This window comes from Mesoplodon mirus, assembly GCF_964341445.2.
Source record: "Mesoplodon mirus genome assembly, chromosome: 13".
In the NCBI taxonomy this organism is placed as follows: domain Eukaryota; kingdom Metazoa; phylum Chordata; class Mammalia; order Artiodactyla; family Ziphiidae; genus Mesoplodon; species Mesoplodon mirus.
The window spans coordinates 70,948,135-70,964,051 of record NC_138989.1 but is presented as its reverse complement, the minus strand read 5'-3'; the positions used below and the strand labels follow the sequence as shown (position 1 = coordinate 70,964,051).

Here is a 15,917-nt window from a genome sequence, read left to right as displayed (position 1 = left end):
GTCTACAAAAGCTTAGACCTTCAACCTGTTTGTCTCTCAACACCTGCTCAGTTGGAAGGTCTGCTGTTGCTGGCAGGCTTAGAGAGCTGACTTGTGTGTGAGCAAAACAGCGTTTATCAGTGCATTTTGCTGCTGCGCTTTTGTGGAGCGAACGGTGCTCTGAGGTCCTTCTCCTGCAAAGCAGGCTCTTACGAGCACCTCTGCGAGGAGGTGAACAAGATGAGGAAGCTACAGTAGGAAAGTGGGAGAGTCTACATATTTGCTCATCGCAGGCTCTTCTCTAGATTTTGGTCATGAGCATTAGTAAATTACCCCAAAAAATGTCATACCCAACATAGGGGAAAATGAGACTTGATTTAGCTTTCATACTTTTAAAAATCGGTCAAGTGATCTTGGCCCTTTTGTATTAACATTGAAAGGTTTGTTTTCAGTATTTTCTACAGAAAGCCCTCAGATATTTACCTGATAAACCTCTCTGGCAGCTTTCACCTGAGCTATGCATGCACAAAAATAATCAGATTATTCTTTATCTTGCTGTAAACAAAGTTCAAGCAAGATTTCTGAACTGAAGATAATCTTCGTCCTGCCTTTTCCTACTATCTAGGATTATTTTGCAGAACCCTATGAAGTTATTCAAGTATGTTATGTAAGCTCTGGAATTTGCCAAAATAAGAAATATTCTAAGAAACATCATGATTTGACTAAAGAATTGTGGAAGAGTTGTTGAGAATGGTTAGACCTGCAGATACTTTTTAGAATAATTGATCATACACGATAGGCGCTGCTTTTTAAAAACATGCTTTTTCTTCAAATGTAAATTTACCACATCATTTCATACTTAATCATTGATTTAACAAAACTACTGCTAGGTTTTTCTGAATGTTCATAAACAAAGAGTTGCCACGGACATCTATGTCCACATACTTTGTACCCTTGTCCAATTATATCCTTAGGGTAAAATTCTAAAATTGAAATTTCAAAGTCATGTGCCTTAAAAATTTTGCTGTACATTTTAAATTGCCTTCCAGAGAGTTTCTACCAATTTCCATTTTCATTAACTATATATGAAAGTGAACATCCTCACTGGCAGTTGAAAATTTGTCTTATTATAATTTGCCAAATATCTTTTCATATTTATTGCCAAATTTCAAATTTATTCTTTCTGTAAAGGATGGTTCATATTCTCTGCCGACCGATTTAGTTTTTTCTTAATACAGTCTAAGAGCTTTTCATCTACTAAGAGTATTTATTTCTCCTTTGAACTATTTGTTGCAAAGATTTTTCCAAACTTTTTTTTTTACATCTAATTTTTCTGTCTAATGTCATAGCTAGCAAAGCTCTTCTCTATTTAAAAATTTTTTTTAAAGTTTTTGTTTTATTCTGTTGCTTTTATGTTTTATCCTTTGCATCTAAATACACATAAAGTATGAAGCAAAGACCTACCTAATTTTTTTTTGTCAAACGCTGAACAAATTTTGGGTACCATGTATTGAATAATACTTGTTTTCATGTTGATTTTTTTTTTTTTTTCTCGCGGTACGTGGGCCTCTCACTGTTGTGGCCTCTCCCTTGTGGAGCACACGCTCCGGACACGCAGGCTCAGCGGCCATGGCTCACGGGCCCAGCCGCTCCGCGGCATGTGGGATCTTCCCGGACCGGGGCACGAACCCGTGTCCCCTGCATCGGCAGGCGGACTCTCAACCACTGCGCCACCAGGGAAGCCCCCCCTCATGTTGATTTTTAAGTGACACATTTATCATAAATCTCTCTATTCATTCTTCCGCACTGCTATGTCTGTCCCTCTGGCAACAGTACCAGAGTGTTTGTTTTAAAATATATACGTATATGTATATATAATAGGTTTTCCCAACTGACTTCTTTGTAAAAGTTTTCTTAGTTATAATAATAACACATTTAGTTTTCCAGGTAAAATTTAGAATAATTTTGGAATCCTGCGTTCTCCCTCTCCCCACCCAGTTTTCTCTACTGGGCACTTTGTTTGGATTTGCATTAAAGTCCAGTGTAATTTTGAGTTATCAGATGACTTTTATGCATGTGCTTTTCTGTGAAACGTTTGTGTGAAAAGATTAAGAAATTTGGTTCCTTGAAAAATCGTTATACGAGATTATTTTGTTCTTTTAGACGTGTTTGTGTTGCTGAATCCTTTCATGATTTTTGTTAAACTAGCTTGTGAACTAGTTCAGGTAGGGTCATATGCTGAATATCTAAATATATTTATAATGAGGAATTATGAGAAAACATAATAAAATATATACCAGTTCTACATCCTTGGAGAGAAAATGGAATATAGCTGGATACAAATGCTCTATAATTACTATCAGGGAGCTTAAAAATCACAACCCTGTTCTAATTCTGTGAAGTTAGTTGGTTGCTTGCCGTTAAAATATCATTTTCCTCCTGACAATTTCAGGCTGTTTTTAAAGTGGTATGTGTAAATGTTGAGTAAACTGAAAGAATGAACACTGGTTAGTTCACCTCAGAAAGATTTTGCGGCACAAGTGAGATTTGAATGGAGTTTTGAAAGAGAGACAGGTTGCTGTTTCAGTGGGGAAGGGGCAGTGTGGCTCAGGTCTGGGCCAGGCAGCCGTATTTTTGAAGCTCTGGAGCTGGCAGTGGCTAGAGATGAGGAGAGAGGAGAGGGCAGTGGGGAAAGGCCCAGATGCCCTGGGACTCTCACTGTACATAGGCTGAGTTGAGGGGAAGATACCGATGAGGATATTCTGCATCTCCAGTGCCTGAACAGTGGCAGCTCACAGTGTGTGGAAGAGGGAAGAGAGGCCTGGAAGGTAGATTGGGGCTCGATTAGACGTGGGCTGGGGGTCGGGGGATGAGTATTTGCAAGCTCTGAAGGATTTTCTGAACACAGGAGCGCTCTGGGCTTGAGAAAGCTAAATTCTGACAGCAGTATATGAACATTCTGGGTGGGGCTGGGATGAGGGGGAGAGTAAGGTGGAAAGCAGGCATCCATACAGTTTCGTGACATTTTTACCACGGCAAAATAATTGAGCTTTGAGGATGTGTCCTATCAAAGCACTGTACTTGCATCTTAGAAAAGGAATCAGCAAACACTGGCCTGGAGCCAATCTGGCCCACAGCCCATTCTTACAAATAAAGTTTTATTGGAACACAGCCTCACCTGTTCATTTACATATTACACGTGGCTGATTTGGCACCACAACAGCAGAGACGAGTAATTGCGACAGAGCCCCCGTGGTTGGCAAAGACTAAAATATTTACTCCCTGGCCCTTTAAGAATATATTTGCTGGGACTTCCCTGGCGTCCAGTGGTTAAGACTTTGGCTTCCAATGAAGAGGGTGCGGGTTCAGTCCCTGGTCGGGGAGCTAAGATCCCACATGCCTCGTGGCCAAAAAACCAAAACATAAAACAGAAGGGATATTGGAACAAATTCAATAAAGACTTTAAAGAAAAAAGAAAAAGAAGGATATATTTGCTGACCTCGGTCTTAGAACATTGTTCTTAGTAGGTAGTGGTGCCATTCTGGAAAAGTTAACATAATCAGAAGAGTTCAGACAAATTGTGCATGGATAGTCTAAGAAAGATTAGGTCATGTCACTTCCTACGATGAAATATACCAAAACTTTGCCTTGTGTTGAAGCCCAGGTCTTAAGTCATCGCCTTGATGATCTTATTTCCATCTCTAGTTCTGTCTCCGTTTCTGTGGCCATTTCCATTTCCACCAGCTGCATTGAATACCTACTATCTTCTGATCCTGTCTGACCCATCCTACTATCCGTAGTCAAGAAATTAAAATCCCAGGGCTAAAGAACATGTTTAGATTTCCTTGCTGCGTACTCAGGAAGAGTAATTTCTCAGCCAGCTGTTTTAAGTTCTCCCAGCCTGCTTCCTGTTTGTTCCCCAGAGTAACCGTTCCCTTTAAAACTCTCCACAATCCATCCCTCTTTTCCTCGCTGTGTCTTTGTTCCTCTTCCCGCAGTGTCTTTTCTACTGGAGGCGTGTGGCATCACTGAATCTGTAGCTCCCAGGTAGTGCCTGCATTACCCCAGCTGTTCCAGATTCTCACTGGAACCTGGCCTCTTAGGGATCAACCATTTGACAACTCGCCATGTTTAGGGAAGTCCAGCCATTTTTTCACCCAAACCAATCACAGATTTAAAAAAATGTAAACCTTCATGCATGTGTTTAGACGAACATACAACTAAATTCTTCATAGACTTCACAAATTCTGCCTCTTCAAATATATTTTGAAGGACTGAGAGAATAATTAGGAAGCAGCAGAAGTTCTGTGGAAAAGATGTGTTGAGCCCTTTGTGTATTAAGGGTCAAATTTTAGGTTTCTTATGAAGCACTTACGAGGTCGATGGTTCTCTTGAAGAGCAGTCCAGAGGCACAGGAAAAAAGTTGAGGACAGGACTGCATATGCAGGTGTAAGAGTTATATGTTTACTAGGATAGAGATGGAGAAGTTATCTTCATGACGGGAACCTTTGAAGTCATTCATATAAGCATATTCACTAGTTAATTAATCGACTACTTAATTATTTAATCCAGTTGGCATTTATTGAGGACATACTATGTACCAGGGCCTATTGTACTAGAGGCCAGAAATACAAAGATGATGGAGGCTCATTTTCTGCCCTTGAGGAGCCCCCAGACTACAAGGGAGACATCAGATGCGTAAATACTTCCTTGTCATTCAACGTGTAATGTTGCAGCAGGTGAATTTTTTCAGAGGAAGTGCAAGGAAAAGTCTAGAAGGAGGAGGACTGAAATTGGAGAGGACTGCAATGAGGGAAGACTGGGGAAAAGAAATAACAAGAAAGAAAAAGCGTTTGAGCCTCATTAGAGAAGATAACTGACCACACTATGGAAATCAAGGTTAGAGACAAGAGGTTAAAATTAAGGTTAAAGGCAAGAGGCAGTGGAGAAGCAAGGGCAGTGGGCAATCTCAGAAGAACTGAGATTTCAGTTGTTCAAGAGGGCACCCTTGAACACCCTCACCCTCCTTGTACAAATATGTATGATATGTATGTGTATTGCTTGTATATAATAATATATCCCATTTTAACTTAACATAATCATGTTATATAATATATATTGGATTCATATATCATAAAATATTTTATATATAATACATATTTTATATATTTTATATGTATTATATAATTGTATATATACAATTAATTAAGGCTCAGAAAGTGTTAGGAATTTGCTAAGCACTTTAGATTATCTAAGTGAATTCTTAAAACAGGTAGTATTATTATGATACTCACATTTTTCAGATAGGGAGCCTGAAGCCTGCCAAGGTTAGACACACTGTACAAGGTTATGCAGCGGGTAAGTGGCACTCACACCCAGGCCTGCCCTACGTGACTGAGTTTAGAAGCACCTTTGGACTAAGTTTAAGAGATCAGATTTGGTGTTAAGATGAACTGGAGAGAAAGAGATTGACTCCTCTTAACGGTGGGAGTGAGGGCAGGAAAACCCGAGTGCACAGAACAGAGGCAGGCAGTGTGTGGGGTAGAGGCTAAGCACAGGTTTTTTTGTTTTTTTATTTTTTGTGTGTGTGTGTGTGCTGTACGCGGGCCTCTCACCGCTGTGGCCTCTCCCGTTGCGGAGCACGGGCTCCAGACGCACAGGGGCTCAGCGGCCATGGCTCACGGGCCCAGCCACTCCGTGGCATGTGGGATCTTCCTGGACCAGGGCTCGAACCCATGTCCCCTGCATCGGCAGGTGGACTCTCAAGCACTGCGCCACCAGGGAAGCCCTAAGCACAGGTTTTGATGTCAAGCCTAACTGGACTCCAGTCCTGGCTCTGCCACTTGCCAGCCACATGGCATTGATGAGGCCACGTTTCCACCCTGAACGTCCCCGTGTGTCCATTGGGGTCCCATCTCCTGCCTTGTTGGTATGTATGTAAAGGAGCTGCGATTGTGCCTGGCTCGTGGAAGACACTCAGTTACGGTAGCTGCTACTACCGTCCCGTTCACCCTCACCACCCCTCTCACTCCACATTCCCCCTCCTCCTTGTCCGCCTACTGCCATTACTACGACTATTATTACTTGTTTCCTTCTGTTCAAAACAACGTTTTAGTGAAGTATAGTTGACGTACAGTGTTGTATTCATTTCACGTGTACAGCACAGTGATTCAGGTATATGTATATATATTCTTTTTCAGATTCTTTTCCATTACAGGCTATTATAGGCTACTGAATATAGTTCCCTGTGCTGTAGAGTAGGTCCTTGTTGGTCATCTGTTGTATATATAGTAGTGTGTGTCTGTTAATCCCAAACTCCTAATTTATCCCTCCCCCGTACCACTGCTACTGTTATTATTATTATTATTATTATTATCAGCAACAGTAGTAGGAATGACCAATGGAATAGATTTATCCTAAAACAACAGGACAAAACCCAGAATAGTTATTTAAGTCCTCAACTTGATCAATAGCAACCGTTCTTCTGTATTCATTTCAATATTTAGTGAGCCTTTGCCATGGCAGATCTCAGGGCGAGGCTCAGTGGGGACTTAAGAGACGGATAAGTCTTTGCCTCGTTAACTACCACATAGACTGATTTGGCCTTCATGCCACATATTCCTGAAAGAGAACTTCGGGGGGGAAACCGTTAATGCTCATTGAACGCAGACCTCTTTATGCAGGAGGCCATGTGTCGCTCTGGAAGGATAGTCCGGACTTAATTTCAGGATGATTCAAAGATTTCATTATGGGGGGCTTCCCTGGTGACGCAGTGGTTGAGAATCTGCCTGCCAATGCAGGGGACACGGGTTCGAGCCCCGGTCTAGGAAGATCCCACGTGCCGCGGAGCAACTGGGCCCGTGAGCCACAACTATTGAGCCTGCGCATCTGGAGCCTGTGCTCCGGAACGGGAGAGGCCGCGACAGTGAGAAGCCTGCGCACCGCAATGAAGAGTGGCCCCCGCTCACCGCAACTGGAGAAAGCCCTCGTACAGAAACGAAGACCCAACACAGCCGTAAATCAATCAATCAATCAATCAATCAATCAATAGTGGAAGTGTAGCAGTTACATAATAAGAATACAATATCTTAAAAAAAAAAAAAGATTTCACTATGTATTTGCTGCTTCTCCAGACAACCTCCATTTCCTCATGTCACACGGTAGGCTGTCATCTTATGTACCAGTTCAGATAGTTACCAGGATACTTTAGTTTAGTAAATCTCATACCGTTGGCTCTTCGACTTTATATGAGCACCTGTTTGAGTTGCTGGTTAGTAATCAGTATGAATGAAATTCTGGCCCCTGTCCTCCAGAAAAACAGTCTCTACGTGAAAATGGGTTTTATAGATTCTTCCTTAGAGGGGAAGGTATTACAAACAACCTTGAAGTGGAACCTCTCCCACCCAGTATGAAGAAGAATGACATGTGACAGTTCACTCTTCCTTTATTTTACTAAAATAGCAACCTGGCCAAATATACTTTTCAGCACATTTAATATAGCCACATGTTTATATTTATAGGAGAAATAGTGCTAATTCCCTAGTATGTTAACAGGTCTTATTCAAATTTGTTCTGTTTTTACTTTGGAACAAAATTGCTGAAGAGAAACATTTTAAGGCAAGTAGTGATTACAGCATACTTATCAGGTTATATATTAAATAAACTTCCTGAATTGAGAAAGGTGCATAAACTGAAAATCAGGTAGTTATCTTAAATTCTATATTGTTTATCCACTTATGCTGTAGGTTACTCTTTGCTTTTGTGTTTTCTTTTTGCTAAATTTCTACCTTCTCACGAACAAATGTAATCCTCTTTTGAATATGTAATAGATGACCTGGGATTCCAGAATGGATTTTCAGAAACCAAGGAATGACCTCCTCACTTTATTGTATACAATAAATAATGTATATATATTTTTTAATTTGAGAGGTAGTCAAACAGGTGAATGCATAAATCTTGTCAACCCTTGGGCAGTTGTAATTTCCATACCAAAATGCATGAGTTTTTACCTGACTATTACTGTGTTATACATTAAGTATAGTTACCATGGAAACCTTTGCATCACATTATAACATTTAAATATAAGGTGTTGTGTGTCTTCATAGGAAAAGAAATATATTTGAATTTTTGAATGTATGGTGAAATATAATCACTACTAAAATGAATAATTTTGTTCAAGGTCAATTGAATTCTTTAGGAGTTATGCGAATTTCCAACCAAAACTGTGAAGTGCATTTATTTTTTGTGATGTCATGGGGGAAGCAGTTTTTTTTAAAATTGTACTTGAAAAATACCACATAATGGCCATTCAGTGCCTATAATTGGCCTTGCAAAGGGAAAAACAAAATTGAACTTTATTTGATGTCATTTTTCAGGGGCTAATGTAGTAGTAAGAATTTGAATTTATTTAACATCACATGATTGATTAAATTCTATCAAATATAATGCATTTCTTATTTTTGCATACCCAGTTGGTTAACTGTGACTAGTTTTGATCTCACGTATAGTTGAATTAACAGTAGCAGTTTGCTCATGCTTGCAAAAGAGCAAAATGAAATGAGCCGTTGATGTAATGCTTGTGGCAGTTCCAGGAAAATGGCCACTTAAGCTGAAATTATAGAGATTGATTGTTGGCCAGTTTTTTATTAAGCATGGAAGAAAACTAGCCATTTCTTCTTGCCAGTGTAGCTCTAGGCCATGAGGCTGTCATCACTATTTATATAGACTGCCATATTTAACTCTTTTTCATTTCTTTACTAGTGACTTTTCAAAATTATTATCTCAGTATATACTTTTCATTTGAAGGTGGTGTAGGGGATCTAACTGACATTCACAACTTTTGAGGAATCTTTTAAATAATAATCAGCACATCATAATATGGGGCCATGAATTGGAGGAAGGAGAGTAACTGTGTGCTGGACTCCAGCTCTGCTGGACATTGTACATATGTTGTTTCATCTGCTCCTGATAACTGTGTGATAGAACTTTTATTATTCCCTTTGTACAGAGGAGGAAAATATGGTTTAGAGCAATTGCATCACCAACTGCCACTCACATTTCTCTATGCCTCTGAGCTAGAGTTCGACCTTTCTGTCCGACCTCAAAGCTCTTCATCTTACCTTAAAAGGTTTGGGTTCAACTTCTGACTTGTTACAATTCGCATTATACTTTTAAAGTAGAAATGACAGACCGACATTGACCAAAGTCCTTAAAAGAAAATCCTTGCTCAAGGATAATTTTAATAATTTGCATTTCTCTCCAGTATAACAGCAATCTTTTAAGTCCCTGATTACGAAAGTTACCCTTGCCATCTTATCTTTCTGAGTTTCCCGAGTCCTCTTTTGTTGAAGCATAAGACAAAATCAAAATAAACTATAAAGATATATTCCTGGACCTTCAGGTATCAGGAATAAAGACTGTCCAGAGACTGACCTTCAGTTTTGAGCTTTGAAGTTCAAAAGCGGACAGGTGGAAATACTGTGTTCTTCATTGCCCTTTGGTGCGAGATATCTTCTGGGTTGCAGAGTAAGTGCCAACAGCAGCAAAATTATCACCCCCTCCTGCTACTATAGTAAGTCAGCAATGGCCCTTCTGTGGTCAGAATGGCAAATTCAGCAGCAGCTATTCGACAGGGATTTGCAAAAACTTCCCCATGGCTGTTAGGAATCTTATTCAGCAGTGTCTTTGAAAACCCAATTCTGTGCAGAATTAACTATGTAAAAATGACCTCGGTTGTGAATTAAGTTTTTTAAACAAATCTAATTTACAGTTTTTCTCAATGTATATTTTGCATTTGGCACTGCAGTCTATTAGATCCCTCTACATATATCCCGCATTTGTAAGTTTTAGAGTGGTTCAGAATTTTATTTCCGTATTAACAGAAAGCCTTGTAAAATTCCTGGCTATAAAGAGTCAGTTCGCTATACAAAGCCACTATACATTACTTAGGTTTGTGATGAAAGAATGGAATTGCAGCTGTGTGAGTACTAGAATACCCAAACATGAATTAGACTCACAAGCATTTGGCAATAGTTCAGAAAAGGAGCTTAATCTGGTTTCATCTGAGACTGCTTTTCTCTGTTCTCCAACATCCCCCCAAGACGTTGTGTCTGATACCGGATCACAACGTAATGGGAGTGACGCAAAATCAGAGAAAACCTTAAGAAACCAGGGTCACATTTGATTTTTCCCCAGAGATTCCCTCCCACCCCGACCTCTTTTTTTTTTTTTTTTTTCTCTCTCCCAGATTCCAACTCTGAAATTCCAGGTCATTCACCTATTAGGTGAATTAATTATAAGCCAAAAAGCAGCATTCGTCGTATTCTGATCTCACTCATATCTATAATTAAGGGTAAATATAATCTTCCTTTTTAGAAATGTACCACCCACCCATTACATTTAAAGTGCTGACTGAAATGAAATAATAGTTCAGCGCAAGATGATTTTTGTTTAACAAGAAAAAAGTTGATCATTTAAGCTTGAAGCAGTTAGTTCTATTTTTGATTACCATTCAGTTATAAATCTCATTTGAGAGATATGCTGCTTTTCTGTTACCCAAGTTTTAATTCATGGTTTGCATTCTTGGTTGCATAAGTAAAGTTCGATGGTAAGATCAAGGATGTTAAAAAAACTCCCCACAAAAGCAATAGGGAGCAGGGTTGAGGATGTGTTAGAAAGAGAGTCTGAGACCCAGATCTGATGTGAAACAAAACGTTTCATTGAAAGGGCCCCTTACAGAATGGCTGCATTTGGCATTTGAGTGGCTATGTTGGGACTGGGTCTTTGCTGAAGAATTGATTGCAGGGGGTGGACCCCCAAATGTTTAAATCGAGTTGACAAAGTCAGTATATTTTATTCTTTGGTTAGGGTATTTTAAGTCCAAAGGGTTGGTCTTTGGAAGAAAATAAGGAGCGAATAAGGGGAAGAGATCGGCGCATCACGTTGCAGGCAGTTAAACAAAATGCTAAACTCTGGCTTTAAGATTTACAGGTTAGCTCTGCGAGATGCCACATCTTGCTTCCAGTGTTTCCTGGCAGAGTAAGGCAGCTCTCTACTGGGACCCAGCATAACCGCAGAGCATGAGCTTGCACAATGTGAAAACCCTAAAACCTTTATAATCCTGTTTAAGGCAAAGTTGCCCGTTTTGAAAGTAGACTTTAGCTTTTGCACTTAACTTTTACTAAGTATAAATTTGTCTTCAGATATGTATGTATATATGTATATACATATATACATGTGTATATAAATATGTATATATACATGTAGGTAAATTCGTATATAAATGAATGCCATATCTATTTTGTGCAATATTTAATTTACCTTATTAAACTGAATGGCATTAACTTTTTAAAATTCATAAACTCAGGTTTTCAGCCGGTGGAAAAAATATTTTTATCTTTCTCATAGCTAAAGAGTTAAGTGCGTGATGTAAAGGCCAGACAATAGTCAATGGTCATTGTTCATTTACAAATGTATTCTACAATAGGAACACATATATTTATATCTTAATTTTCCCTAGGGGGGTGATTAGAGCCTCCCTTAAGTGTGAGGAAATGCTTATTTTTGTATGCTTTAGAAGAATGATTCTATTGTCTGAGTAAAGGAGAAAAAGGAACAAACAGATCTGAAAAGAAAAAAACAGGAATGTGCTTTGTCAAAAAAAAAAAAAGAAAGAAAGATTAGCACGAGCCACTGGATGTTTGTAAGTGCTCTCTGCTCTCAGTCCTGTGTCACTATACATAGCTCACGTCATGTAAGAGTTGGATGCGTGATTTATTTACCACTGGCCCATGAAATGATTTTCTTTAAAATTAACAGCAATGAGGTCAGCCACAGCCAGTTAGCTATCTAGTTATCATTTTATATTTTTCACAGCTCTATTGTGAATGCTGCTCAAACACAGTACAGCAAGCCTGTTTGTTTTTATGTTGACCTATTGAATGCATCTACTTCCTTGGGAGGGAAAACCTTTGCCACCAGGACCAACAAGAATTAAGCAATGGTTAAGCTCGTTAAAATGACAGGCAAGCACTTCGACCTATCCGCTCAGCCCTTTTTGGAATATTCTGTATAATTTTGGAAAAAGAAAATTGCAGAAATAGGGGTAATGTCTAAACTACGGAGTTATCAATAATATCATTCTCGACCTCCTCTTTCCAATGAAATGAAGGCTCATTTGTAGATTTCCCAAACTGTAAAGAGGTTGTGATTTAAATCATTCATGGCTTTATTGATGGAAATTGCAAAGAAAACTTGGACTTAGGTAAACAGACTGTCAGTAAGATTTACCGAGAGCGAAATATCAGGTTGAGATTCCAAAATTTTTAAATGCCACTCCTAAAGTGATAAAGAAATCATTTGATGTTATACTGTTGGATTTCTGATTTATAGAGAACTATTATAAAGAGCCCTCTATTTTAGTTTGTCATCGCCTTGCATTTTGTTATCTTTCCTAAATTCGGAAGAGGCAGTAATTGAATATTCGGATGTCAGATTTTTGTCTGGTACATGATCTGGCTGTATCAGGTATTCGGTAAATATTAAGATATTCGAAATGAGTTGATACTCAAAATGTCCTTCCATCCTAAAATCTCATCCTCGAAGTTTTATTTTAAAGTCATGTTTATTATGTGTCCCTTGGAGAAGTCTTAAACTGGAAGCAGTGAAGGCAAGCTTGTCAGTAGCTGATTAGTCCTTTATATATTACCCAACCAGCCCTCACAAAAATCCCTTGGAAGAGAGAGGTTCTCTTTATGATATTTAGCTATATGGTGGTGGAAAGGGGAGGTTTGAATTTTTGATTTTCCAGCTTATGGGTCATATTTGACCAACTGCTTTCACTAGAAGACATGCCACTTTGTTGAGCTATTTAGGAATCAAAAAGACTGTCTTAATTTAAAACAAGGACCCTTTGTTTTAGTTGGTGACTGCCTTGTGAAATTTTTCAGTTCTCAGCGGGTTAACCAGGGAACAGGGGCAGAGTCATAATTGGCCTATTTAGAGTATTTTGCATGTGAATAGTGTGTTAGTGAAGCATCCCTAAGTCTGTTGTGAGTGACATGGTGATTAGAATTTAGATTAGGGAAAACACATTCTGTACTTTATCAAGGACAGTAATTAGTTCAGTCAGTAAAAGTTGATTACAAGTAACGATAAAGTTAGATTTTTAGTACTTAATTTTAAAATTTCTTTATTAAATAGTAAATTTGTTCTTAATATAAATGGTAGTATCTACACTGGTTTTCTTGCATATCAGAATAATTAAAAGAACAATGTGTTCAATGCAGAGTATAATCAGGCGATTTATATATTATGGGTAAGTTTCTATGTAGCTTTTAGAGACTGTGATATTATTATATAATTTTTCGTATGTCATCGTTTTCGAAAGTTTAGTGATTTGTCACGCCATGATAAGTTAGTGATATTTGGGAAAGTTTTCTAGTGTTCAGGTAAATGTTTCATTTTGGGGGATGTGTTTTAGTTTCTGATAGTCCTCAAGAGGGCATTCTGAAGTCCTTTAATGTGTTCCTGTTAGCTTAGAATGCCTACTATTTCTATAATTTGGGGAGCCAGTGTGAGGATTTGAATTTCCTACTGGTTCAGTTGGCATTTTCTATTCTGGGGGTGCTGTGTGAATTCATGGAGGGTCACGCAGAGAGGCAAAGCTCCCAGCTGAAATGAGCATCTACAGTCTCCCCCAGTGTGAGCAGCAGGGGGAAATGGTGTGCGTTCGAAAAATCAGATTCTCCCTGGTTCTTGTTAAGGGAAGGGCATGACTAGTTCCCAGATATGCGCCTATCTCTAGATAAAGAAAATATTAGCCTTGCATAAATGCCCTTTACTTATGAGATGAAAATGTTAGTCGTCTTAAAAGATGAAAATCTCATTTAATGAACGTCACTGTCTACCTTCCTCTCCAAAGTAAAGAACTAAAAATTCACAAACTTTGGGATAGCTTCTTAGAGGGCTTTTCTTTCGCTTTCTGTCATGTTGGGTTTTAATTGTTTCAGCTTAGCAGATGCTGTTTCCTTTATTGCATTGGTTTAAGTACTAACAATCAGTTGGGGGGTGGCAAATGTAAAAACTTAACCTTATATGTTTGTTTTTCCTTTTTAACCTTTTAGCAGAGTCTCCTTGGAGGTGACATGGATATGGGCAACCCAGGAACCCTTTCGCCCACCAAACCTGGTTCCCAGTATTATCAGTATTCTAGCAATAACCCCCGAAGGAGGCCTCTCCACAGTAGTGCCCTGGGTAAGGTATTCCTCTGTTTGAATGCCTGAGTGATTATTAGTAGCTTTTTCTTCTTTTTCTTTCTTTCTTAATATCATCTTCTCAAACTATCCTCACCCCACCCCCCGAAAAGCCATAAAATTGTGCTCAATTGTCGGGCTCATGACTCTCCCACCACCCTACCCCAGTAATACGTTGGGTGGGTATGTTAACTTCTAGTAGCAGGAGAACTATTTTGGTGTATGCTTATTTCTTGTTTTCTCTTGGCCGCCCATCTAAGGAACCTCTTTTAAAAACCAGAGCATTAAAAAGTTAAATCTCTTCATTTTTATGAAAGAGGCAGGATTTGATTTCTGCCAGAAGAAAAGATGATAGCGGTACCGACATTTTGCTAAAGTCACGATTTAAGAAAATCTGGTCGAATCTAAATGGCTTCGTGGTATAATCTCTTTTAGTTAGGAGAATGGGCATGCAGGGGACCTCACAGCCTCCTCATTTTCTTTCAGAGGTTCAGACAAAGAAAGTTCGAAAAGTTCCTCCAGGTTTGCCATCTTCAGTAAGTACTGCTTGTTTCTGCTTTGTATATTGTTTATTTTGTTCTGCTTTGTATTGATGCCAAGGAGATAGCAGGAAATGAGGTTCCATCCGCCAGAGTGGTGCGTTTATCTAGAATGTGGCCGAGGTAGAAATGCCCTGCACCTCCAGCCACCGGACCCATGTTGGAGTGATTAATTGCATATCCTGGAAGACTGGGTGGGTGTGTTGATATTCAGCTGGTTAAGCTCTGAAGAGAGCCTTGAAAAGGTGCCTGAAGTTCGAGGAGTGTTACCTGCACAGAGCTTTCAGGAGAATGAGTATTAGTTTCACGTGTTGGTTAAATTCTTTGTCGGTATTATGATGATTTATGGATTTGCATGCGAAAGGAGATTTGTGGAGAGGATTTAGGGAAAATTTACATGGGTTTCAGCCCAGAGTGCAGGGAGAATGTCTCTATTTTCTAGAGAGGGGACTGAATAAAGGCTGCAAAGGTAGCTGCATCAGTAGCCATTTGTGTCTGGAATACCAGGTGGCAACTAGAAGAATCCAGCTGGAACCAAAGGCATTCTGGGTCTTTTTAATACCTGGTGCTATAAGCAGGGGTTGCTGCGGTCTCTCCAGTTGCCAACATAGCAAAAGTTGGTTGTAATCATAGTTAAATACATGATATCTTATTCTCAATCCATATATATATATTTTTTCTAATTCGAGCTCCTAGATAATTTAATTTTGTTTAGAACTGACCTGTTTCTAGAAATTTCCCCTGTATGTAGAATAAAACTATGAGTTTTTCTTTTCTTTTCTCCTGCTTCCTTTCTCCTTTTTTTGTTCTTCCTTCCTGCCTATGATATATATATATATATATATATATATATATATAGTTTTAATTTAATTCTGTGTTCTATAGGGCACTAGTATTCATTGAAAAGAATGCTAATGAACCTTATAAGTTTTTGTACTCTAAAATAAAATTATATTTAGATTTCTGAAAATAATATTACCAATCAGTGCTCGCATATTAGTTTTATTTCATTTTTAATAAATTAGAAGAATAATAGGTTTTGCAAATGTGCTGAGATTAGATTAACCCAAACACCTGTGTGTTTGACTTGATTTCAGTTCAGTGCATCCAAAAAATTATTAAGCGAATCTAACAGAATAAGTCTTAT

At 38.8% G+C, this 15,917-nt stretch overlaps 1 protein-coding gene across 15 annotated transcripts in view; it reads left to right on the top strand.

Annotated features, from left to right (window-relative positions):
- Window positions 1-15,917, top strand: part of TCF4 (transcription factor 4) — a 366,728-nt gene that overhangs the window by 223,211 nt on the left and 127,600 nt on the right. For 11 of the 15 annotated variants that reach the window (XM_082640215.1, XM_082640221.1, XM_082640207.1 and 8 more), the window contains 2 exons: window positions 14,103-14,232; window positions 14,718-14,767. The exons of 1 other annotated variant lie outside the window; for it this stretch is intronic. In XM_082640215.1, coding sequence (XP_082496341.1) covers window positions 14,103-14,232; window positions 14,718-14,767 — 180 coding nt within the window. The remainder of the gene's footprint in view (window positions 1-14,102; window positions 14,233-14,717; window positions 14,768-15,917) is intronic. 3 more of the 15 variants (XM_082640219.1, XM_082640216.1, XM_082640210.1) reach the window with 1 other exon arrangement.